Here is a 25474-nt window from a genome sequence, read left to right as displayed (position 1 = left end):
TAAATGCCAACAAGTCAACTGTGCGTGCGTGTGTGCGTGTGTGTGAGCGCACGTGTGCACACGGCATGGTAGTCAGTGACTGCATCGCCAACAAACATTCCTCCACTAGTATTAATGCGATTCCTATCCATGACGCCACTATGTATAATTAAAATCCTAAGGTTAATTATGACTAGAGAGAACTCTCAAATACAAACAACAAATATTTCCCTTCCTGCAGCAAAACTTCTTAATATGCTTGATAGGTCTGTCTGTAGTTTTTTGAACAGAACCTAAATATCGGAAAAATATCTTCCCCGCATATGTAAAAACTAATCCACTTCAAAGAAAAAAAGAAAGACCACAATAAGAAAAAATGCTGAAAAATCCCAACGGTATATATTTTTAAATGTCCTCTCAACACAACTCTAACTAATAAATCTTTTTTTACTAACTTTATTCCTTTAAACAGGCAAGATAAATCGTATTTCAGCTACCATGTGCATTGTATAAACTGGCAAACCTTGAAAGAATTAGTTTATGACAATATGCAAACAGCCTTATATTACAACATGTTTCTAAGTGCCCAATTTGGTTTTATTGGATACTTCAAAATATTCCAAAATGAGCATTAGTACTAGCAAAATGGTAAGGAAAGCATTAATAATAAATCGCTTTATTCAAGGTAGAGATGGAGTAGGCAGAAAGCACAAAAGGTCCAATAAAATCATTACTGATGAATTTATTCAACATTTTCTACGAATGCTACCCCTTCTTTACAGGAAACTCTTGTCAGGCTTCCTAAGAGTTATCTACAGTGAAGTAATAATGGCTTCCAAACACTCTATCTTGACACGAGGAAGTTAACTTTGATACAAAGTTAACACCTCATAAGACAGTTAAAGTTTATACCATTAAGAGAGTAAAATGTTCAATTCTAGAAGATAAATCCACCTAAATTACATTTAAATTGCTATTCATCGAACTGTTGGATTAAGGCAGAGGCAAGTATTCTTGAATATTACTGGGGTGTACACAGGAATAAAAAGTACACTTTATTTGATGAAGCTATAGAATAGCTTATGATATTTTTTAAACACCTAGAATATATGATTGACAACTTGAGAAAAACTATTTCTTCAATTTGCATCAACATAACTGCCAAAGACTAATACTTTGCTATAGTTCTATAGCTAACATGATTGTGAACAGATCTACCATTTTGTCTTTAATAACCAACACTGAATACACATTAGATTAGTTAACTTACTTAGTGCTTACTATGTATTATGCACTGTGGATTTTCTCATTTAATACTCAGAACAATCCTATGAGGTAGAAAGCATTATTATCTTCGATTTAAAGATAAGTGAAGAGTGGCAGAGAAGGGTTAAGCCACCTGCCCAAGGTCATACAGATCAAAAGTGATGGAGCCAGGGGCATCTGACTGGAGAGCCTGAGATCCCATCAACCATACCTGTTTAGTTGGTTATTCTCTAGCAGATGTCATACAACTATGCTATGGATTTGTGTTCATCATTTCCAAACTTACTTCATACTAGTATAATACAGACTGCTCCTGGATTTGGTAGAGACTGGGGTTTTCAGAAGGGACCACCTTCACTAGGCAACAATCTAGTTTCATCAACTTCTGAGCAACTAGCCCCCTTAGTCTTAGATTCAAGCTCAGATTCCAACCATATGTAACCCCCACTGGCTTAAAACCCAACCTTATGACTTCCTGTCAGGTGATACAGCATGAAATTAACTCGCTGGGTCACTGTAATGGGCTGAACTGTGTCCCCTCCAAAATTAATAGGTTGAGATCCTAAGACCTGGTGCCTCAGAATGTGACTATATTGGAGACATGGCCTTAAATAGGTACTTATGGTAAAATAAGGTCATACGGGTAGGTCCTAATACAATATGTCTAGCATCCTTATAAAAAGAAGAAATTAGGAGATTAGGACACAGACCACACAGACTGAGGGGCAACCATGTGAGTACAGAGCAAGAAAATGGTCATCCATAACTGAGGAGAGAGACCTCAAGAAACCAGATCTGCTGATACCTTGATCTCAGACTTCCAGCCTCCAGAACAGTGAGAAAATAAACTTCTGTTGCTTATGCCACCTAGACTATGGTATTTTGTTATGGCTGCCCTAGCAGACTAATACAGTCAGCAAGTAAATCCACATTCAACCTTTGCAGGATACCTTCTCCCTGAGTACATGCTCTTGACCAATAAAAACTTTGATTACCACTGGAGCCACGTACCAAACTTTTATAAACCAAAGCCAGAAGATGGTGGGTTGGGTGGGACACAATAAATGGGGTATCTGTGAAAAAAAAAGAGATTAGGAACTCCTGAGGAGAGAACGGGAAAGAATTCAAAGAACATGAAAAGTATGAAGGAGCTTGGTAAAATAAGTAGGATGAAGTAACTCTCCAGGTCAAATATATCTGACAGGTCCCAGTGAGTGGAGTAAATTCTAAACCCCTAGCACCACAGGAACATTCCTCAATAACTCAGCCCAACCCTATGCTTCACTCTACACCATATAACCACTGGCCCCCAACCTACTACCACCCACGGTGGACCACTCACCAATCCATATCATATACTTTCTTTACTCTGAGACTTGTTTATGCTGTCTCCTGCGTTCATTCATTCAACAAATACTTGCAGCAAGGTACTGAATATACAAAAGTTTATAAAAATAGACAAGATCCTTGTAGAACTCAGTCCAGTTCCCTCAGCTTCCAGTTCCGAGCCCGCACTGTGGCTCTGCCTAGTGAAACCCCACCGATCCCTCCCTTTCTAGCTGTTCTCCAAAGTTCCTCCAAACCCCCAATCAAAACAAGTGGTTTTCCCGCCGGTGCTCCCATAGAATTCTGTCTATATCTCACTTTGGCATTCACTCCATATTGAAATGTTATGTGTACTTACTTATTTATATATTTATTATGTATGGATCTGTGAATGTATTTGTGTGTCTGCACCCACGTGGCTAGATACAGATACTGAAACTGGTAAAGATCTCCCTCCAGATTATAAATTCCATTAGGACACAATTATACTTTAGTTATCTTTGAATTCCCTATGTAACACCTAAGCTTTGTGGTCAATAAGTATTTGCTGAATGTAATTAGTAATATTAATTAAGAATAAGCAGTAATATGCTTAGGTACAGAACTAGACAAAAATATGAAACTCCCCAAATCTAAGCCTAAACACTTCTTTTTTTTTTTTCTCGAGATTTTATTTATTTGCGAGAGAGAGAGAACATGAATGGGGGTAGGGGCAGAGGGAGAGGGAGAAGCAGACTCCCCACTGAGCAGGGAGCCTAACTTGGGGCTCCATCCCAGGACCCCAGGATCAGGACCTGAGCCGAAGGTAGAGGCTTAACCAACCAAGCCGCCCAAGTGCCCCTAAGCCTAAACACTTCTAAGTTTACAATGTTTTCTCTGCAAAACACTTGCGCCAAGCCTTTATCATCACACTTGACCTCTGCCCTGGGAATTCCTTTCTAGCAGGCCATTTGAAGAGTGTGGTGTGTAGGTGACACAAACGAAATGTCAAAAAGCAGCCAGGTGCAGTCTCTGTAGTATATCCAAGAATAATGGCCAGAAGGTTGGACCTGTATCTGCTTGTTGGGAACTTAAGATTGGTTTAGAGATGGATGTGTTATCACCATCATAAAACCATCTAGCTTTCCAGAAGGCATGCTGGCTTTCTCCATCGTGTTTTCATCTACCTGTAGAGAAGCATATCAACAGATGGATCCCGCCAAGAAGCAGAATTTGTGGAGCACATTCAGGGACACTGACAGTCACCAGTGCTTCTCTCTAACACAGTCCGGCAGATGTTTCTGTCTTCATCAGACTGTGACACAGGGATTGGCTGATTTTGCCTCCATAGGAACCAACCATGGTGGTTCACACCTCAAATAAAATCTTAACGGCTCTCTTTAGGAGGTCGATGGCTGTGGTTTAAGTTTGACCTTTCCACTGTGACTAACAACAATGCCAAGTCACAAATGGGAAAAAGTTAGAGTCATATCCCTTGGAACCTCTAGCTACCTGTACTTTGTATATCAACTGAGTAAGAGATCAAATACTATTTACACAGATTCAGGGGCCTTCTTTAGGATTTTTGGTTTTTTTCCTTTTGTTTTAATGTTCCATGGACTTTAAAAGTATTCCCACTCCCAAACAGACCAAACTGATAGCCAACTTGCCTCCAACACGCACTCCTTAGGGTTCAGCCACATCATCACCTCCCCCATAAAATCTTTCCTCCAGATTAGATGCCGATTCCATAGACTCCCATAACATGCTCCCACGCCTACTCATGCTGCTTATCACAGTCTGTGCATTGCAATCCCCTACTGCTTGGTCTGTCTTCACAATAACTTCCCGAGGGCACAGACTGAGTCTTATTTAAGGTAATTCCACCACTTAACACACTGTCTGACATACAAAGAGTGCTTAATAAAAAATTTTTAAAAAACACTTTTTTTTTATTTGAACTTTGAATGATTGCAGAAGTGATTCTATGCAATGGTACAAGCAAATATCAATTTTGAAGTAAAATACTAACATTCATCCAAGTTTTTTGTTCAAGTCATCCACAACGCAGGGAGCCCTGGCATCTCACTCAGCCTGCTCATACACACAGAAGCTATAAAGCAACATCCACATCATCACAGAGGGCATCATTTGAGTACTTGCCAAATTCTGGGAATTTTTCCTAAGCCCTGTAAGTGTACTATTTAATTAATGCTCTCAAAAAAAATTCAACCAAGATGTAGGACTGGTATCTCATTTTATAGATAGGAAAATAAAGCACTAATAAGTGAAGTCACTTATTCGAGCTCACTTAGAGATGACAGCATTATCCGAGATTGGCAAAGTTTTTAAAATTCCATTTTAAATCATTTTGTGAAAGCCTACTATATATTTTCATAGTATGTTTTGGATGGGCTTGTTGATATAATTTGCACACGATAATTTGCTGGTTTTATCTATACAGCTCAATGAGTTTTGACAAATGTATATATTCAAGTAACCATAATCACAATCAAGATATGTAACATTTACATCTCAAAAATTTTCCACCTGCCCTTCTGCAGTCAGTCCCCTCTCTCTAGCCTAGCCCATGGCAATCAACGGATCCTTTCTGTTACTATAGTTTTGTCTTTTCTAGAATATCTTGTAACTGGACTCATACCCCATGTATTCTTTTGTGTCTAGCTTCTTTCATTTTGCACAATGCTTTTGAGGTTTATCCACATTAGGTAAATATCAGTGATTTGTTCCCTTCTTTTGCTCAATAGTGTTTCATAGTATGGCAATATGACAATCTGTTTTTCCATTCACAAGTAGATGGAGGTTTGAGTCGTTTCCAATTTGCGGCTGTTTTAAGAAGTAAAACTGTGATGTATATACACATCAAGTCTTTGTAGCGACATCTATTTTAGTGTCTCTTGAGTAGACAGCCCATGAGTGGGGCACCTTGGTTGCCTGGTAAGTTTATGTTCACCTTTATAAGAAGGTCCCAAACTGTTTTCCAAAGTGGTCGGATCATCCTGCAACCACACTAGAAATGTGTGAGAGTTCCACTTGCTTTATATTCTTAACAGTACTTGGTTTTAACAGGCTTTTTAATTCTAGTGATTCTAATGATATCTCATTGTGGTTTTAATTTATGTTTCTCTAATGACTAACGATGTTGAGTGTCTTGTGCACAACTGAAATCCATGAATCTTCTTTGATGAAGGTCCAAATGTTTGTCCATTTTCCTGTGGACCTGGTTTTCTTATTAGTAAATTGTAAGAGTTCTTCATATCTTTTAATTACCAACCCTTATCAGATATGTGCTTTAGCAAATTCTTTCTCCAGGTCTCTGGCTTGACCTTTTATTTCCTTAACCATATATTTTAAATGTATCCCTTAACAATATACTTTTAAAATCAACTTTATTTTTCCAAACAGTTTTAGATTTAGTTGAAAAGATAGTACAGAGGATTCCCTTATAATCCCTCACCCAGTTTCTCCCATTATTAACATCTCACATTAGTAGGGTATACTTCTTTATAATTCATAGCCATTGTTTAAGTTTCTGTCTGGCAGTTTCAACATCCTCGCCATTCCTGGGTCTAGTTCTATCGACTGCTTTTTCTCTTGGTAGGTCAACTTTTTTTTTTTTCCCCTTTTTCTTTTGCATGTCTTGTAATTTTTTTATTAAATACAAAACACCATATGTAAATGGACAGCCAAGACTGAGGTAAACTGAATTTACTTCTGGAATGGGCATATCCCTTCTGCTGTCAGGCTATTTTTGCGAATGGTTGAGTCAAAATAAAAGTAGTTGAGGTAGCTTTGGATTTCGTGGTTGCTATAGTCATCTTCAGTTCAGCAAAGGCCATGAATTCATCTAGCAGTGGATACCAGCCACCTTGTGTTTCATGTGAAGCCTGGAGTGACACAGGGTTTTTCTTAGTGTTCCTCCTCCACACTTATAGCACAGAGGGGGCCTCTGCCAGTGCCCATGTCCTTCCCTCGGCTTTAGATTGTTACTCCATGCAAGTCTCATAGTTGGGTCAGAGAGGTTTTCTTTATTCTGCTGCAGCCTCTGTCTTTGATAGACCTCATGGACCTGAGCTTCAGCAGTAAGGCTTTCTCAGCATTCTTACCTCATTCAAGCATGAATGACAGCCAGTCTCTACCTAGTATTGTTGGTGGGTGTTGGGCTCAAACCCGCTCTTCCCCAGTTATGGCAGATCACTGGGTATATCAGTTCAGATCCCAGGCATAAGTGATTTCCCACCCCTCCCCTGGTACAGATGGGATTTATCTAGTGTCAGTGAAGGGTGCAAGAGCATGTTTTCTATTGCTATCCCAACAGCTGCCAACCTTTGCCTGGATCCAGGTGTCTGGGTAGGTTTCTTGCCCGCCCCCTGTCTGTGACAGCCTCTGTGTCCTATAATAGAAGTTCTGGGACACTAGCAGCCTCTGTGCCTACCTCCCAAAGGTAGCTGTCATCATGAGTCAGTCTGTGCCACCAAGGGACTCTCTCTGGCTTCCTACTCCACTTCTAATCTCTTTCGTGAGCATCTAATGGAGGCCTGTGGTCAAGAGCTGACAAGTGGATACAGACCCTCTTTGTGTCTGGGGTTCCTGAAAATTTGAAATGATCATGCCAGCCCATACTTGGCTTTAAAAATTCACAGAAATTTTTAGTTGTTTTCCTTATATTTGTTTTAATGGTTGCTAACCCTCCCTCACCTGGGCTCTGCCAAAGACAAAACAATGATGTGTCCCTTCTCTTCTTGGAATTTGGATCACCTGCCCCCTTTTAGACCTCAGGTCTTTGATGGGATGAGAAAAGGCAACATATTGTAGATTAAAGTGGGAACAATGTCTTCTTATGGCTTCCTACCCCCTATGCGAAAGGAGAATTATATTGTTCAAGATCATTTAAAACAAGGATCCTATAGGAATTATTGATTCTACAGAACATTACAGTATAACCAAACGCTTTCTCATTATTTTGAAACTCTCCTTTCCTTTCTTCCCAACACAATGAAGCCACTATTCAGCATGTGACCTTTTTGTTCACACTCAGATGATCTAAAGATATCCTAGATACAGTTCCACTAAAACCCGCACAATGTTCATAGATGTAGCATGGGCCTCCGTCTTATTGGAACTGTACAATATGGCAACTAATTCTTCAGAACAGGGCTACTCCCCCTCTCACAATTAAGGCCTAGAAGGGAACGTGTGTCCCAGGTTTATATTTGCTAGCCACTGAATTTCAAATATTTATTCTTAATTTTAATAGCAAAATAAGACCATTCAAAGGGGATACTTATCACAAAAGGTTAAGTAGTTTTTTTAAGCAAACAAATCAAGACTTATTTGCCAAAAAAGTATCTCTAAAAGTACTTTTTGTTGGGAGACTATGCTTATTACAACAGTGAAACCACCTACATGATCAAGATATTAATGAACCACCTCCCCCTGGAAATGCCCACTTCTAAGAAAACCAGCCTTATCACTTTGTAACCATATTTTTGTTTTATTTTTATTTGCTCGTTTGGGATGTAGCACTAAAAACAGGACTACACACGAGTTATCATCTACCAAAATAACTTTCAGCTGTTTCCAAATCTTACCTCAAACACCAAATATGCCATTATGGATACTGAAAAACTGCTGGAGGCTAAGGAAGCAACTCCAATTAGCTTCTAGAAGTATTCTGTGTAAGAAAATAACCACTCAGTTAAATGCCTGGTTCCCATATTATTCTCCTTTCCATCTAAAAGATAGAAAGCTTTAGATCTTAAGAAGTTATCTTAAACTAAAATTGCAAGGTATGGATTTAGCAAAGACACTAAAATGGTAAAAACTCCTGAAGAGCTGAACCAAAGAGAACCAGTATTTGTTTGCACTTTGCAACACAAGCAGCAATCACACACAGTTGATGGTTGCTAATCACTTTGTCATCCTATAACAGAATACAGGACAAGACACTGGATACCCAAGTTTAACAGGAACTTTTTTCACCAAATTGGCGTGACTTAATCTACATATGACCTTCTTTCCAGTCTCCTTCTGTTGATGATTATTTGTGATACATGTTGAAAGAATGAAGGAATTCTTTGATTTAAATCAAATATAAAACATGGATTCATTTTAGCATAACGTCTTTGAAATCTACACTAATCGGTATGCTATTAAGTTTAAAAAAATAAAAATCTCAGACATACCCACTCCCTACCCCACAGCTGTTTTTCACCAACTGAAAGACAGCTGCCAAATCCCCAAAGCAAGGTTTGAGGCAGAATGGCACAGTGATAATGATCATGGGCACTGGGGTCAGTACACCTGGTTTCCAGATAAGATGTGCTAGCTGTGACTTTGGACAAGTTACATAAGCTCTTTAGGCCTCATTTTCCTCATATGTAAATTGAAGATGCCAAAAACATGACCACAGAGGGTTGTAATGAGGACTGAATGAAATGCTATGGTAAAGCACTCAACAAAAATAAGAAATAGCGACCATGATCAGTTATTATTATTAGTCTGTGTATTTCAAAGCTGTTTCCTTATGTTCTATCTGAAAGAGTTACCAACAGCAAGAAGCTTATCCTAAGTTGGGGAAGTCTGAATGAACAAGTACGGTAGGATGGAAGATTATGTTTTGGCTTTTAAACTCCACGGGGAGAATGAGGGAGGAGGTTTAAGTAAGAAGTCTCCTCCAGATGTGAAGAGTAAAATCAAAATATCCGTAACTAATGACCATATGGTTGGATTAAGAATAAATCTAATTTTCACTATTAATGAAATCAAAGCGCAATGAAAAGGTTTTCAGAGTATGGATTGAATTCACTACCTTAGGACCTCTTGCTTTTTTCCATTTTCCTGCCTTCAGAGGAACAACATCACTCCCCCTCTTTCTTCACAGATCATTTTTAATATAATTTAGCATGTTCTTCCCACAATACTGGGGGTGACAAAGAATGCTGTACTTCCCGTCAGAGAGAGGGACTGAGAGGGTTCAGTAGGAAAAGTATGTTACTGTCCTCGTGTTTTAATAAATGATCAGAGACAGATCACAGGATTCGGCTCACCACCATTTTCAAGATAAGTATATCAATATAAGGAGTCATATTAACAGAGATAATATACACTGGTACAAACTGCTGTGCCAAGAAGTGGCAGTAAAAACTCTGATTGAAAATGACACAGCAATAAAACTCAAAGTTAATGCCACCGACCTAACTCCAACTCTCTACCACCTCTCTGTAATGAAGCAGATCTCAAAGGAGTAAAATTACTTTGCATACCCTTTGGCACAACTCTAATCTATAATGGATGCAATATGCATTTCTTGAATTTTCTCCCACTATAGAAGCCTAATCAAGCCAGAGATACAGTGGATTTGTGTGATCCCAGATAGCACCTAATATCATCTTTTCTTGAGATGACTTATAAATGTCACGGACTAGAACACCAACCTTGGATGCAATTAACAACTTATCAAATTACCAGTTTTTTTCTTTCATATTTAGGTAGAGCTACTTTTCGCCTGAACAGGATACCACAGGAAGCAAGTCTTGAGATTGTGTGGCAGTTCTTTATGTAAAATATTTTCTCTTCATAAAGATTATCTATAGCTTTATTACTTTCTGGTCATGAAAATATTGCTAATACTTAATGCAGCACTACTTTTGTCAATCAAGAATTTCCCAGAGGAGCGTTTCATCACATAGCAGTGTTCCATTCTGCGTTGCTACATGGTTACTTTAAAGTGGCTCTATCTTTATTGCGAGATTGATGGCTAGCTTGGGAAGCACTGGGTGCATCCATTTCTGCAAACCCAGCTGAATTCAGCACCTGATAGAGGTATTTTCTCCAGAAACATAACATTCCTGTACCCCACTGTTAATTCTTGCTTCAATGACCTTTTAAAAAAATCCTTCTATTTGACCTGTCAAGGAATGTTTAAATGTAAATCAAGGACTTGTTACAATATTTCTTATTGCATCTTCCCATTGTATCTTTGTTACACATGGGGCTGTTGTTTCTATGCAAAGTCAAAGACTCAAATTAAAATGAATGCCTCATCAATTTCTTTTATAAGGGTTTTCAATTTAACATGGCATCTGGCAAGCAGCCTTCGTTTGTATTTTCCACTAAAAGGCCTGGTGTTGGGTGGGTGGGGCGCGGGGAGGGAGAAGGTGCCTTGTGTCGGTGTGGGGGGGCGGTGAGTAGACAAGGGGGAGAACTCTTCAAAAACGGTAAAATCAATAAGGATTTGAGTTAAACCCCACCCCCCCCACCCTCCTCAGAGTCTCTACACTGTGGTTCAAACATAAAATGTCTATGCAAACCAGAAGATGGAGTAGATCTAGTCTTCACAGCTATGTGGCTGCAACCTACTGAGCCACAAGCCTGCTCTGCTTGTCCCACGTCTCCCCACTGTGGCCACCTCCTGTGCTTATGTAGCCAGAGACCACGACTCCCACAAAGCTACGGGCACAAAGTCAATGCAAAAATGTCATGACGATAACCGTCGGAGGGGTTACCAGACTGAAGGTAAATGTCAACCGTTGTTCATGAGAGAAAAGATATGGAATGTAAAAGAATGTCATAATACGCCGGGAGTAAGATGACATGATCCCTCCTCTCAAACTCTGGTTGCTTCGGAAGACATCGCTTCACAATTTCCTGCATCTCAGCGACGTAAGGATGGTGCACCGTTGGGCAGTCTCTTAACGCAATACTGCACCGTTAAGCCCAGGAAGAAAAGCGCTCTCAGTTAACTTTTAAGGTGTTGAAAAGATATTTACTAGAATCAGATATCCATTCCCAGTAAAAAATTCCCACAAAATTAGAAAAACGAAGGTGATTTTTTAACGTCATGTGGACTATCTTAGACTGATAGCCAGTGGCAGAGTAACAGCAAAATACTTGCAGCATTTCCGTTAAATTTTAGAATAAGACAAGAACACAGAAATAAAGGCTGGGGAATTCCTGTAAAGCATATAACTGTCACGTATGATTACGTAGAGCATTAGAGCTCTACCATCTGCCAAAATAAATTTTCAGGTGGGTGAGAGAGCAAAATCCAGAAATGAAACAAACAAGAAAAGAATAATGGGAGATATAGGTAAATATGAACTGATTTTGGACTCAAGAAAGGGATTTATAAGGATAAAAGTGATCACAAAAATAGAGACTAACTCTATTTCTCTATTTAAAAAAAAAAGGAAAACCTAAAAAGCAAATGATAAATTGAGCAAAATATTCTTGATGGTGATAGCAGGCAAACAAATTACATCTGTTGTGGTGATTTCAAGAGCTTTTTGAAATTAAAAAAGAACATTTAGCCTCAACAGAATGGTAAGGATGTGAACTAACAATCTAAGATAAGATCTTCATCCTGACAAGAATGTAGTAATTATAAGGTTAAGAAGTAGGTAATATTACACTCATTTTATAGATGAGACAACTCAGGTTTAGAATGATTAAATAACTTGTCCAAGTAAATGGTAAAAAATAATTCAAACTCAATTCTGAGTTTGTACCTTTTTATTCCTCCAGTCTGAAAGAAATTGCTAAAATTATTGATAAGATAGAATATATAAGAGTTTTAAAATTCGGTGCATACATGGGGCACCTGCATGGCTCAGTCGTTAAGTGTCTGCCTTCGGCTCAGGTCATGATCCCAGGGTCCTGGGATCGAGCCCCACATCGGGCTCCCTGCTCAGTGGGAAGCCTGCTTCTCCCTCTCCCACTCCGCTTGCTTGTGTTCCCTCTCTCGCCGTCTCTCTCTCTCTGTCAAATAAATAAATAAAATCTTTAAAAAATAAAATAAAAAAATAAATAAAATTCGGTGCACACACAAAAAAACAAAACAAAATTCTAAGGTAAACCACATTCTGGGAAAAATTTCTGCAACCTCTATGCAGTCATGATTATTTTCTTCAATCTATAAAGAGCTCTTGCAAAGCAACTGGGAGTAGACTGAGACCACAGAAAAAAACAGGCAAACACCATGAACAGGCAATACATAATTATAAATATTAAAAGCCACAAATATGAAATTATGTAAACTGGTAATCTAAGAAATCTAATTCAAAGAATGATGAAATACTATTTCTCAAACATGACATTTTCAAATGATAAAAAATTATAATAATCAATAATCATATGGGTAAAGTTTCAACCCAATAAGAAATGATTAGAAGTTAAATTGTGGTGCTAAACTAAGATAGACTATGTCTTAGTATTTTTTTAAAGATTTTTTTTATTTATTTGAGAGAGAGAGAATGAGAGATAGAGAGCACGAGAGGGAAGAGGGTCAGAGGGAGAAGCAGACTCCCCGCTGAGCAGGGAGCCCGATGTGGGACTCGATCCTGGGACCCCAGGATCATGACCTGAGCCGAAGGCAGTCGCTTAACCAACTGAGCCACCTAGGCGCCCTTGTTTTGTTTTTTAAAGATTTTATTTATTTATTTGACAGAGGGAGACACAGCGAGAGAGGGAACACAAGCAGGGGGTGTGGGAGAGGGAGAAGTAGGCCTCCCAAGGAGCAGGGAGCCCAGTGCGCTTCTCCATCCGAGGACCCTGGGATCATGACCCAAGCCAAAGGCAGACGCTTAACCACTGAGCCACCCAGGCGCCCCTAAAATCATTTTTCAAGTGATACTTGAGACTTAGGAACAGGCTTCCCCTTATTCACTAACAGTGTACTGTGAGATTTGTGCACAAATATTCTTACATATAAATTATTTTTATGGGCGCCTGGGTGGCTCAGTTGGTTAAGCGACTGCCTTCAGCTCAGGTCATGGTCCTGGAGTCCCGGGATCGAGTCCCATATCGGGCTCCCTGCTCGGCAGGGAGTCTGCTTCTCCCTCTGACCCCCTTCCCTCTCGTGCTATCTCTCATTCTCTCTCTCTCAAATAAATAAATAAAATCTTTAAAAAAATTATTTTTAAAGAAATACATTGTAGCATTAGAAATTGTAATGTAGACCATTTTCAATTTCTTCTAGATCTGCTTCAGTGTTCTCCAAATTTGCTCAATTCAGTATGATTGATTTTCAGTCAGAAATATTTTCAAAGTTTTATGATAAACATAATGACTTATCCACTATCAATAAGAATACCTTAAATCTATAAAGTTGTTTTAGAACTTACGAAACCATTTGATAAATATTATCCCATTTCATTCATTCTACAACCCTGTGAGAGAGATGTCAGCACCACTTTACAGAAGAAATAGCTTCTCTTAAACTAAAATGATCGACCACATTTCTTTATGTCTTCCAGGGCAGGGCAGAGGAAATGTTTCACCCCAGTTGCAGGCAATAAAAAAGCCCCTAAAAACAAAATAAACCTTTTAATTATAAACATGCCCTACAGACAATTCTAAAGAATATGACTGGTAAAACACTCCTCCCTAAAAAAATCGTTGGTCTAAATTGTGGATGCTGTAGTTACTTACTGCTGAGTTTTAATGGTATGTGTATTCACTTCTAATTATCTTGTTATTACCTGTCCTTTTAATAAGCACTGTGTTCTGCACAAGAGTTAATTCAGAGAACTCCTGGTTATACAGCTAGCACCAACCCACAGACCTGGTTTATAAGAGTCCTTTCCTAGAATAAGTTTGTGAAAGTTGTCACATCTTTCTTGTAGTATGATAATATATTCCTAGTAAACAGTAGGTTTGAAATAAACAATGACAGAACCATGATTTGCAAAAAACAAAGAAACAAAACTTGAAGTACTTTGGTTTTATTATTCTTTTGTGACCACTTTGAGTTTTCATTTGTGTTGAAAATTCAAAAACAGTGAGACAGCACAAACTGCAAAGTATGATACTTTAGTTTGGTTAAGTGCAAATTCTATTTCATAGATAAAATGCGTTTACTAGGTTTGAATACTTTAATATTAAAATGCATTCCTTATTTTCATTGTTAATTGCTTTAAAACTAAAGAGGTAATCAAGAAAATATTTATTGTATTTTATCCCATGACCATTACTTAAGAAAATTTTGTCAAATAGAAGGGAGTATTAAAAATTATATACTCTGGGTGTCAAATAGAGTAGGTATACCTCTAGTCTTATTATAGAATTATAAGTTCTAGGGAAACCATCTTAAAACTTGGAAGTGCTATTTGTTATGATTTGGGCAAACAAAAAATGCATACCAATTGTCTTTTTTATCTTTCAAACATGTTCCAAATGAAGTAGGTCTTATTCTGTTTGTATTTATAACTTTATGGAAACCTAACAGTAAAGTTTTTGGAGCTCATCAGACCATTTATTTCAATTAGCAGCAGTAATGAAATCTCTTTAAACTATTAGATGTCATTTAGTCTCTATGTAAGACAGATTGTATCCTTAATATCTTTTGGCATGATCCACAGTTATTTAACCTTAATAGTTTTTATATTGACTGAAACGAGAATTTCCTTCCTGTTCCTCCCAGGCCTCCCAAGTCCGAATCGGCAGTTGATCTGAAATAACATTTTTTCATCAGACTTAGAAAATAACTGTTCAAAAACCATCAACTCAAGCTCAGGCAGTAGCAGTAATAAGACAAGAACTCAATGCCACTTCTAACTCTAAACAGGCTATAACCTTGAGAGGCTATGACTATCATGGTTCCTGGTGAACTTTCCCTCGCTATGGGCAATATTCTTAGGACCTGTTTCGAGGACCGGCTCTGGTCAAGTCCGTGTCATCTGACTCACCTTATTTTAAGAAAATTCATTTCAGAACATACTTCCAGTGAACTGAAATCTGAGCAATTCTATAATCTAAAAAGAATGGCATTTTTATCAAAACATAATTCTTCTTTGTCACAGTATACCTTAGACAATTACCTAAGAGCATACAAGGTTCATGAGGGCATTCTTAACTCTGGTATCCCTGCCTTTAGCATCTTTTTTGCACTAAAGTGTGAGAGGGGAAATGAGGACTCTGACTTCTGTTAAGACTTGAGAAGGCAGCGTAGAGCAGAGCTTTCTAAAAACAGTAGGAGAAGCAAAGGAAAAGCTGTAAGAACACCAAGAGACACCCAAATCCAGATTAACCCATCGAGTGCTGCAGTTTACTAATACGTATGCCCGGTTTACTTAAGTCCTGCCCTATAGGACCATAAGGACCTTTACACTAATTATCTATTGGGAGAGTCCATGACTAGTGCCTTGCTCTTTGCAGATACATAGGGAATTGACTTTTGTGTTTTGTTGAGGTATTCTGCACTTATGACGTAGATACACAGTAAGAGCCTGTTTTTAAGGATTCAAAAGTAGCAAAAGAATTATAAATATCACAAAATTTAAAACCACTTTAGAAGTCATACCAAGAAAAAAAAATATTCATTTTCTTGTCAGCTTCTGTCTTCCATTTCATATTTTATTGATTGTCTTTAGTCATAATTCTCAGATTTGATTCCAAATCACTTTAGGTGTTTACCCCAAACCAGATCTACCTTAGAAGAATGAAGGCTTGTCCCCACTATGTTCTAAAGAGTGTTCTGCAGGCACTAGACCTTCAGAAATGTTTTGAGTAATGGAAACACTGTGATCTACCAAGTGACTGTTTTGAAGATTACAACCTAATTTTGAATGTCTACATTCTAAAGTGTTTATATTTTTATTTATTTATTTATTTTTTAAAATTATTTTCATTATTGTATCCTCCGGCAAGAAATGATTGGGCATCATTTGTAAGAAAAATCTGCCACTGACTGGGGCACCTGGGTTCAGGCTCTGTCGGTTAAGCGTCTGCTTTTGGCTCCGGTCATGATCCCAGGGTCGTGGGATCCAGCCCCACATTGGGCTCCCTGCTCAGTAGGGAGCCTGCTTCTCCCTCTCCCTCTGCCACTCCCCCTGCTTATGTGCTCTCTCTCTCTGTCAAATAAATAAAATCTAAAAAAAAAAATCTGCCACTGATTAATCACTAAACACCCCTATCATCAGGAATGAAACCTGAGCGAATGGACTTTTCTAAACAAAGCTGACATAAGACTACTCTAATGGAGGCTGCAATGTCTGAACACGATTAGGTATGGTGTAATAGGAGCTAACATAGGTGAGCACTTACCATGAGCCAGGTTATACATCTGGCCAATGCTATTTCCTCGATGTCTCAATATGCACCAAGCAAGGCCAGCAGCATACCTTCACTGTCCTACCTCCAGCGGGTATATCAACTCTCCAGCCTCTGTCATAATTTAGTTGAGAGGGTTCTTGATCACCTTTCCCTTCCACTGGTTCATTACATTGACATTATGCTGCTTGGACCTAGTGAACAAGAAGTAGCAACTACGCTGGATTTAATGGTAAGAAATTTGCATGAAGGTGAGACATCTGACACAAGCTGAGGGGCCTTCTACCTTGATGAAATTTTCAGGGGTCCTGTGGTGGGGGCCATATTGAGATATCCTTTCTTAAGTGAGGATAAGTTGTTGAATCTGCCCCCCAACCCAAAAAAGAGGCACAACGCCTAAATGGGCCTCTTTGGACTTTGGAGGCAACCTATCCCTCATTGGGATGTGCTACCCCAGCCCATTTACCAAGACACTAGAAAAGCTGCTAGTTTTGAGTGCGGCCCAGAACCAGAGAAGGCTCTGTAACAGCTATGTGGCCACGTGGGCCATACGCCCCAGCAGACCCCGGGGTGCTTAAAGTGGCAGGTGCAGATACAGAGATGGCCTTTGGAGGTTTGGGTGGTCCCTACTGGTAAATCACAGTGCAGACCCTTGGGATTTTGGCGCAAGACCCTAATCAACACCTTAAGTTTCAACTTGCAGCCTCCAGAACTGTGAGAGAATACGTTTCTGTTGTTTTATATACCTACTTCGTGGTACGTGAGGACAGTAGCCCCAGGGACCCGATACAAATTATAGCCTAGAAAGTTCCCAGCTCATCTAATCTCCATAAGGACCTTATAAAGCAGTCACTAGCGTTGTCCACTTTGGGCAGAGGGGCCTGAGGTGCCCTAGCATGGAGCAGAGCTGGGACCTGCACCCCGGTACACCCAGGTGAAGAGCCTGGGCTCTTCACCGCCGCCGCACGGGGTTGGCAGAGAGGGCTCATCCGGATGCACAGAGGAGCCCCCCGAGCTGCCATAATGCACAGAAAAGCATGCCGGCCTCGTGGGGGAGCTTGGCCCATTTCCGCCCACAGCACACTGCTGCTGCCCACAGGTCTGACGCGTGGCAAGGGACTGCTAGTGTGTGATCGGAGGGCTGTCGGCAATGCCTGCGAATACCTGACAGTTCATGATGATGGATTTATTGCATTAATGGCAGCTGGCCCATGAGCAGGGCCCAGACTTGCACACCCCCGACGAGGAACACCTTCTTAAATTTTGCACCCCAGTTCTGGCATCTGTAGAAACAACATTCAACTGTTTGGTTTGTTTCAAAGGGCAGACTGCCAGGTGCAGCGCCTCATTTGCATGTGTCTGGAGTCCTGGAAGCTTGACTACCCTACCTTCTCCTACAAATGGACCTTGAGAGCTTGTTTGGAGGTTCTAGCAGGGAGTGCAGCTTTTTGTATACCCTCAACCAAAGAACGGTTCTCCTTTATCTATCAGGAAAGGTCGTCCTCTTAGACCAAGTGCAGGTGGCTTTAGGAGGGACGCACACGGAGCAGTGAGGGGGGGAGGGAACACCTGCCTCGCCAGACAGAGTGGCCGAATCAACCCTGGCGATCAATGGGGTGACATGTTGCAGCCAGATCGCCTTCACATCCTACATTCAACTTTCATATGACACTCCTCCTGTACATCAGATACTGGGTTAGGCCCTCTGCAGACACATCCATTAACTGTAAGCAGGAACCACATCTGTCTGGTTCATCTGTCTGATTTGTCTGTCTGGTTTGCTGTGGTTATGCTAGGGCCTAGCTGTTGAAGAAGGTCAGTGAGGGGAGCAGTTGACCCAAGAGCTGGACCCCAGCCATCAGAGGCTCCTCCACCTCCTCCTCTGTCCTTGGAATGAGTATTACTCCCACTGTTCCCACATGTGGAGGCACTTCGAGAACGCAGCCTTGGGAGCCTAATGTGATACTGAGATTATCTGGATGACAATCGGGACTATACCTGGTTAAAAACCTCTCTATAAACCTTTAATATTCTGGCAGGCAGGTGCAGAGAGCTCCTCACTGTGCAGCCGCCCCAGACAAGCCTCCCACATCAGTTCCCTTGCTTACCAAACCTGCCACCTGTCAGCCTGGCCTGGTCTGCCTCTCTCTCTCTCTGGTCTCTCTCTGCCCTCAGTGGACAGCGGCCAGTTTCCAATTTCACCTGGGGACTCTGGAGACTGTGAACCAACACGGGCACATGGTGCTCAGTGTTCCTGAAGTAGGTGGATGGGCTAAGAGTCTGCATGTTGGAAACTCTCCAGAAAGTCAACTACAAATAGCATGAGGAAAGTCGCCTCCTTCCAGGCCCTTTCTTTCCACCATGTTCCAATCAGAGACTAAGAACAACAAAAGCCTAGAAGGATCTTCATTTGCCTAGGCTGAGGATGCTTGAGGATGATTTGATTCGGGAGAACTGAACTTTGCCAGCTTCCAGTCTGTCCCTGATAACTCCATGAAGGCAGAGGAATTCTGGGGGAGGAATATTTATTGTCATTTCAGCTCTGCCAGGACCCAAGGCAAAACTCCAAAGTTTTCTTCCCCAACTTCTGTCTTTCTAAATACTTCTTCTATATCCTCACCCTGGCACAGACATAGATGCCCTCGTGCTACCTCTGTCTCCATACTCCTTCATCCTGGGCCGTGTCTCCCAAACACCCATTCCCAGACCTATTATCATGGGAGTCTTGTGACATAATTAGATTCACGCGGAGGTGGGAATGAGGCCTAACATTCTTACAGCGTTATTAAATAAGGTTATACTAGCTCAAACAATGTTAACTGGTAATGTATGGCAAGGAGATATGTTTCAAGTGAAAAAGTTGAGAAGCCTGCCCCATCCACTATCCACCCTAAGGGCTGCTTTCTGCTTTGCCAAGTCCGCTAGTAAACAGAATACCTTTAGAGCCCCCTAGCATTCCCACCTACCACACTGCATTTTCCAGCACTGCCAAACTGCACAGGATGTGATACTACCTCGTGCACAGCCTGTCACCTGCGCCCCATACATAGGAACGACAAGGGCACCGTCTCTATACGTGCACTTACGTATATCCTATAAACACTACTGTGTGATGTTTATGTTTAGGCATAGCCATAAGCACCAGATCATAGCACCCACTATTTGTATATGAACACAACCTTCTCCATAAACCTCTAATCCCTCCACTTTACCCCCCTCACTGGTATCAGATGGTCAAACAGACAAACGAGGGCTCCTCAATGTCACCCCCCCATCCTCTGCTCTCTCCTACTATGGAGGAGGCACCCCTCTCCCCCTCAAAGCAAAACCACCTTCTCCTTTCAGTGCTTTGGGCGCGATTCCCTCCCACCTCCTCCAAGACCTTGACCTATGGGACGACTCCCTATCTCTGGCCCCCCACCACCAACCCTCAGACATGTTTCATCTCCTCTCATCCTTAAAAAAAAAATAAATAAATAAATAACCCCACAAAACCCTTCCCTTGACTTAGTCTCCTTTCTTCTCCGTTGCCTTAGTTCTGTCTTCTCAGCCAAACTTCATTAGAAGACTGTCAGTGGTACATCCAGACAATGGAATGTTATTCAGCACTCAGAGAAATGAGCCGTCAAGCCAGAAGGAGACATGCAGGAACCTTAAATGCACATCGTCAAGGGAAAGAAGTTAATCTGAAAGAACCGCATACTATATGCTTCCAACTGTGGGATGTTCTAGAAAAGACAAAACTATCGAAACAGGAGAAAGATCAGTGGTTGCCAGGGGTTTGGGGGGAGTTGGAATAGGTGGAGCACAGGAGGATTTTTAAGGGAGTGAAAACGCTCTGTATGTTTATACCCGAAGGCAACATCTTTCTCCCCAAACGTGCTCTTCTTTCGGGTCTCCTACCTCGTCAGGGAACAGCATTGTAATCCTAACCCAGAAATCTGCAGGTCACCCCGAGCTCTCCCCTCGCACCCCTGGCGGCCAGAGAGTCATCAGTTACCTCCACTGCTCCTCCCCCACAGTCACCACCCAGTCCCTGCCACCAGCAAATCTCCCCACACTCTGCAACAACCTAATTGTTCACCCTGTTTCTGCTCAGGATCCATCAGTAGCCCCCCTTTCAAGATACACTCCAAATTCCTAAATAGGAGTTCAAGGCCATCCAGAACCGGCCACTGCCTGTCTCTCCATCTCTTGCCTTTTCCTCCAAGCATTCTGTGCTCCAGCCAGACTGAATTCCTGCTCAACTTCCTGCCTTCCAGACCTTTGCACATACTGTCTGTCTAGAACATTGTTCCCCTTAGGACCCTGCTCTTCCTCAGGCCAAACCCTTCCAACCTTTGGTTCTCTGACCAAACGCCAGTTCTGGAAAGCCTGCCCCGACCCACCTCCCTACAAATGAAGTTGGATGCACCTGTCCATGGCATTCTGCACTCCCCACCGAAGCAATCATCACGCTTTAGTATGACTGTTCGTTCCACTTTAGGTCTTCCCTGCTTCACCCCAAGTTCCTTGAGGGCAGGGCTTCTGCATCTTGCCAAGCACAGCAACCTGGAGCCTAGAGGCTTGTAGGGAAGCCTGGTGAAGTACTGAGATCTCATGTCTAGAGCTATATCTAAGTCCCACCCTATGAAAACATATCCCCCTCCCACTAAGGCAGAAATCACAGCAGTCACAGAAGTACAGAACAGAAAACAGACTCATCCAATGCTCTTTGATTTCAAGTGGTGTTCTTTCCAGGCTCCTGGTTTTCCAAAGCTGCAGACTTGCTTTGAACTTACATTTTAATTACTTTCTTTGGAAAAACAAAGGGAAACTTACTTTGAACTTAGATTTTAATTACTGTCTTTGGAAAACAAAGAGAAACTTACCTTTTACTTACACTGCAACTCACCTAAGAGGGGAACGTGGCAGCAGTTGGTAAGGTGAGCCCAGAACAGCACACCAAACATGAACTGTTCCTGAAGCAAATCCTACAGTCCTAAAGCCCTTTCTGATGATTCTTAGGAAAACTCCTCAATTTATTTTCCTCTATAAAGATTTGCTATTCCTGCCTTGACCATCCATGGTATAAACTCACTTTCAAGCCATCTAATATTCTCACCAATATACAAAAAAAAAAAAAAAATCACAGGGATCAATGATGCAAAGGACTATAAAGGAGACGTGAGGCTCACTCCAAAAGGCAGAATCCCAAATGCACGTAATGAACACCTACGCATTCTGATCACGACAGAGCCAAGGAACCTGGAGATATTATAATGTGGATCACATTTTAAAGAAAGGTCCTAGCGCTATCTGCACAGAAACTAGCTGCATCAGAAGACAATTCTCAAATAATTTAAAACCCAAAACTTTAGAAGCAATGCACACATAAGCAACAAATTCAGAATCACCAACGCGATCTGGCACTATACACTTAGATGCTCCCTTTGGGATACAGTCATTATATTTCAGTTCCTATTGTGTGTTTTTCTTGTAACAAATATATAAAAATACAGGAATAGAACTTTTTCTTTACAATTTAATTTGTCATCTCTGTTTATCTGGTTCACAGGCGGAGTATCAATGGAGGTACAAAACTACTTCTATCCCCACTCTATTCTTTTCATCACTTCAAGAACCAGAATTAAATGTGTATGGGAAGTGAATGGGGTGTATCTTTATTCTCATTGTTAGAGGATTTATGTAGAAGTTGACTGAAGTAATCATTTACACGGAAAGTAAACAGTATTACGACACAAGGTGAAATTGTCTTCTGTAAATCACACTTGCTCAAACGCACTACCATATCCCACACTGATCTAGGTCCAAAACCTACACCCACACATTTCATGTCCACACAACAATCCTTCTCAGCCTCTAAAGTTTGATATCTATGCCTGTGTTTTTAAGTATCAGAACCAAAATATGATACTTCCTGCACACCACTCTCCCCTCCAACCCGCCCTCTCCTCTACCCTCTTGTCTGGACGCAGCTCTGTGGACGCGGCTCCATTCCTGAGGGGTAAGCAAGCCCTAGGGACACACCTTATTCTCGGTAGCCCTTTCTGGCCAGACCTCGACCTTCACCCTCACTGCGTGCCCATGTGCTCACATCTTCTCAGCTCACACCCAATTCACCTCCTGGGATGTAAATTCAAGAGTCTGACCCGCCTGAACTCCTCTGACCTGCTGTCTCCAGGAATGAGCCTTTATACTAATGGTCCAGTCCGTCTATCTACACCAAACAGGGCTAATGCTACCTGCCTGGAAAAAGTGTGCTTTCCTCTCTATTCCCCTGGCTGGGGCACACATCGGTAACACAGCGTGGGTAACCGAAATATGTGTTTAATTTGAGGCAAACTGTCCTTCAGACCTGCCCTATTCATTTTTATAAAACAAATTTATACTCCCAAGCACGTTCGTTATCTGAATTGCCTATCTTTCTTGCAAGATAACCTACGGACAATATTAAACCCTTCACTCCCATCTACCTATCCACTTTTTAAGAAAGTTTTCGCTTGCCCTTCCTTAAATCCAGACATTATGATCTTTACTTAAAAATATAAAGCAACTCAAGTGACTAAAATGAGCACAAAACATTTAGATAACCCATATTTCTCTGTTCAGGTGCTGTTTACAGCTGTCCCCACACCCACCCCCACCCACGGCTGCAGCTTCTTCACCACCTTTTCCCTCTGGGCTTCTCTACATGATTTCCAGCTGAGGGGCTCCTTTTCCTGGGTAACTCCAAGCAGGCTTGGGGATTACCTGTGCTGCCTACTTCTCCCTTTCAAGGCAGGACCCTCTACTTGGATGGCTCCAGAAACCTAAACTCAACACTCAACTGGAGGGACAGAACTTTACGAAAACAAGACTTTCTGTTACTTAATTATTCCGCGCCCAAGTCCATATTTCAGCTTTCCTCACAGGGTCCTTTCCATAACCTCCCAGCTCCTTCCCTGTGATTCCTTCCCCGGGATTCCTCACTGGCCACTGAAAATCTCACTTCCTTGGGCTGTGCTCTCTCCTCCCAAACAGGAGTCCACTCAGACTTTCTAGAACTCACAGTTGTACCTCCTTCGTCTCATCTGGATTAATAGTAAACTAAACTGGTGACCCAGCAAAGACCTCAGCAGTACACCCTCACTGGCCCCATTACCTCCAATGTCTTTAGCACCCATTCCCTCTCTGCACTTAAGTTGAAGAAACTCATCCCAAGGACTGACATTTAACTTTTCCCCCAGAATGGCCATGTCAGTGGTTCACTTTTCAAATGTGCAGCAGTGAAGGCATTCGACTGTATGGAACTGAGAGCAACAGGGCGTGATTTCCCACTTTAAAGAGTTAGCCAATTTCCCTTCGGAAGTTTCTCAAAAAGAGAGGGAACCCATGTGGCATGAACATTCTGGTACCCTTCAGACCTAATTACTACTACCGGGGGTATCAGGAGTTGCCCGCTGCTCCTGGAGAAGGGCCGCTCATCCAGTTCTTGACAGGAGAGCACCAGACACTAAGCGGAGACTTGGTCCTAGTTTAGAACTGACATCTGGGTGTGGGATCTCGTCTTAACCAACCGCTGGTGACACCAGGAAAGAAGGAATAAAGAGCGAATACAGAAAGAACAGAGTAGAGAATCCCAAATACCCAAAGCATCCTCGCCTCCCCGTCGTCACCGGGAACGGGCTGCAGCGGTGGGGCCGAGTCTCCTCCCGCCGCGCGGTCCGGGCGGCGCCTGCTTACCTTGCGGGAGTACGGGGGCTTGCTCAGGTGGATGCCGTCGCGGACGAGTTTATCCCTGATCATGATCTTCAGCTTCAGTCTGGGGTAGCTCACCAGCTCCCTGCTGCGGGGGGCCGTCGTCTGGCCGCGGGGGTCCCAGCGGGTGCCCGGGGCCGGGCCGCCACACGGCTCCCCCCGGCGGCCGGTGGGGACGGCGACTGCGGGCGGCGCGGGCGGCGGCTGCGGCTCGAGCGTGAAGTAGAGGCCGGCGGCGGCGGCGTCCTGCTCCCGCAGCCGGCGCACGGCCTCCAGGATGCGGCGGCGGTGCGCGGGCGCCAGCACCCCGATGGCGTCCAGGTCCGGGTCCCCGATCTGCTTGCACACCTCCAGATCATCGTAGCCGTTATCCACGAAGGACTCCGCGTACTGCGGGAGCTGCAGCGCTTTCAGCCACTCGTAAACTATGTTGGTGCACATGGTGGGACCCGAGCCCCACCAGCAAGCACAGTCCCGGCGCCCGAGCGGCACGGGCGGCACCAGTTCTGGGAACTTTTAATCCTCTCCTCCAAGGGGAAAGAGAAATAGCAGCGAAGTTTTCCGTATAGAGGAAAGGAGAGGGCCGGAGCCAGGGAGCCACCAGGAAAAGCCCTAGGAGGGAGAAGCGGAGAAGCGGCAAAGTGAATTCCCCAAGCAGCCTGGAGCTCGCAGGCACTGGCGGCTGGGCCAGCCGCTCCGCGCCGCCCCTGGATTCGCCGCCGCCGCCACCGCCGCCGCGGGGAGGGGCGCGCAGCGGGCGCAGGAGGGGGCGGAGGCGGGCGGGGCCGGCACAGCCCTCGGACTCGCGCGGGGTCAGCGGCGCGCGGGGCCCGCCCGGAGTTTGCTGGGCCGGGACCGGCCGGGAGCCGCGCGCCGCATCTCGGCTTCTGGCCGCCGCCGGCGTCTGAATACGCGCCCGACGCTGGGGAGGCGGCTCTTCCGCGCAGACCCGCGGCGGCCCAGGAGCGCCTCGTCTTCGCGAGTGCTAGTGTCTGCCGTCCTCCTGGTGCGCAAGGGGTGGCTTCTAAGCTGCCGGGCTCGCGCGGTGGCCTTGGATCTCTTTGTACATTTCTTTTTAATCTGATTTCTCTAGCTCGTGGACATCTCTGCGCTC

The 25474-nt window shown here is 42.7% G+C and overlaps 1 protein-coding gene across 1 annotated transcript in view; it reads right to left on the bottom strand.

The window, feature by feature from the left end:
- The window catches only part of SAMD5 (sterile alpha motif domain containing 5), a 60747-nt gene extending 35703 nt beyond the window's left edge, over positions 1–25044 (bottom strand). The window contains exon 1 of the mRNA XM_025861439.2: positions 24346–25044. Within this exon, the coding sequence (XP_025717224.1) occupies positions 24346–24801 (456 nt within the window). The 5' untranslated portion in view covers positions 24802–25044. The remainder of the gene's footprint in view (positions 1–24345) is intronic.
- Between the last annotated feature and the right edge of the window lie 430 nt (positions 25045–25474).

Source organism: Callorhinus ursinus, unplaced genomic scaffold (assembly GCF_003265705.2).
Source record: "Callorhinus ursinus isolate GAN/ISIS: 27379988/994484 unplaced genomic scaffold, GSC_fseal_2.0 scaffold6, whole genome shotgun sequence".
In the NCBI taxonomy this organism is placed as follows: domain Eukaryota; kingdom Metazoa; phylum Chordata; class Mammalia; order Carnivora; family Otariidae; genus Callorhinus; species Callorhinus ursinus.
The sequence above is the reverse complement of the archived record's forward strand: the minus strand, read 5'-3'. Positions and strand labels throughout refer to the sequence as shown.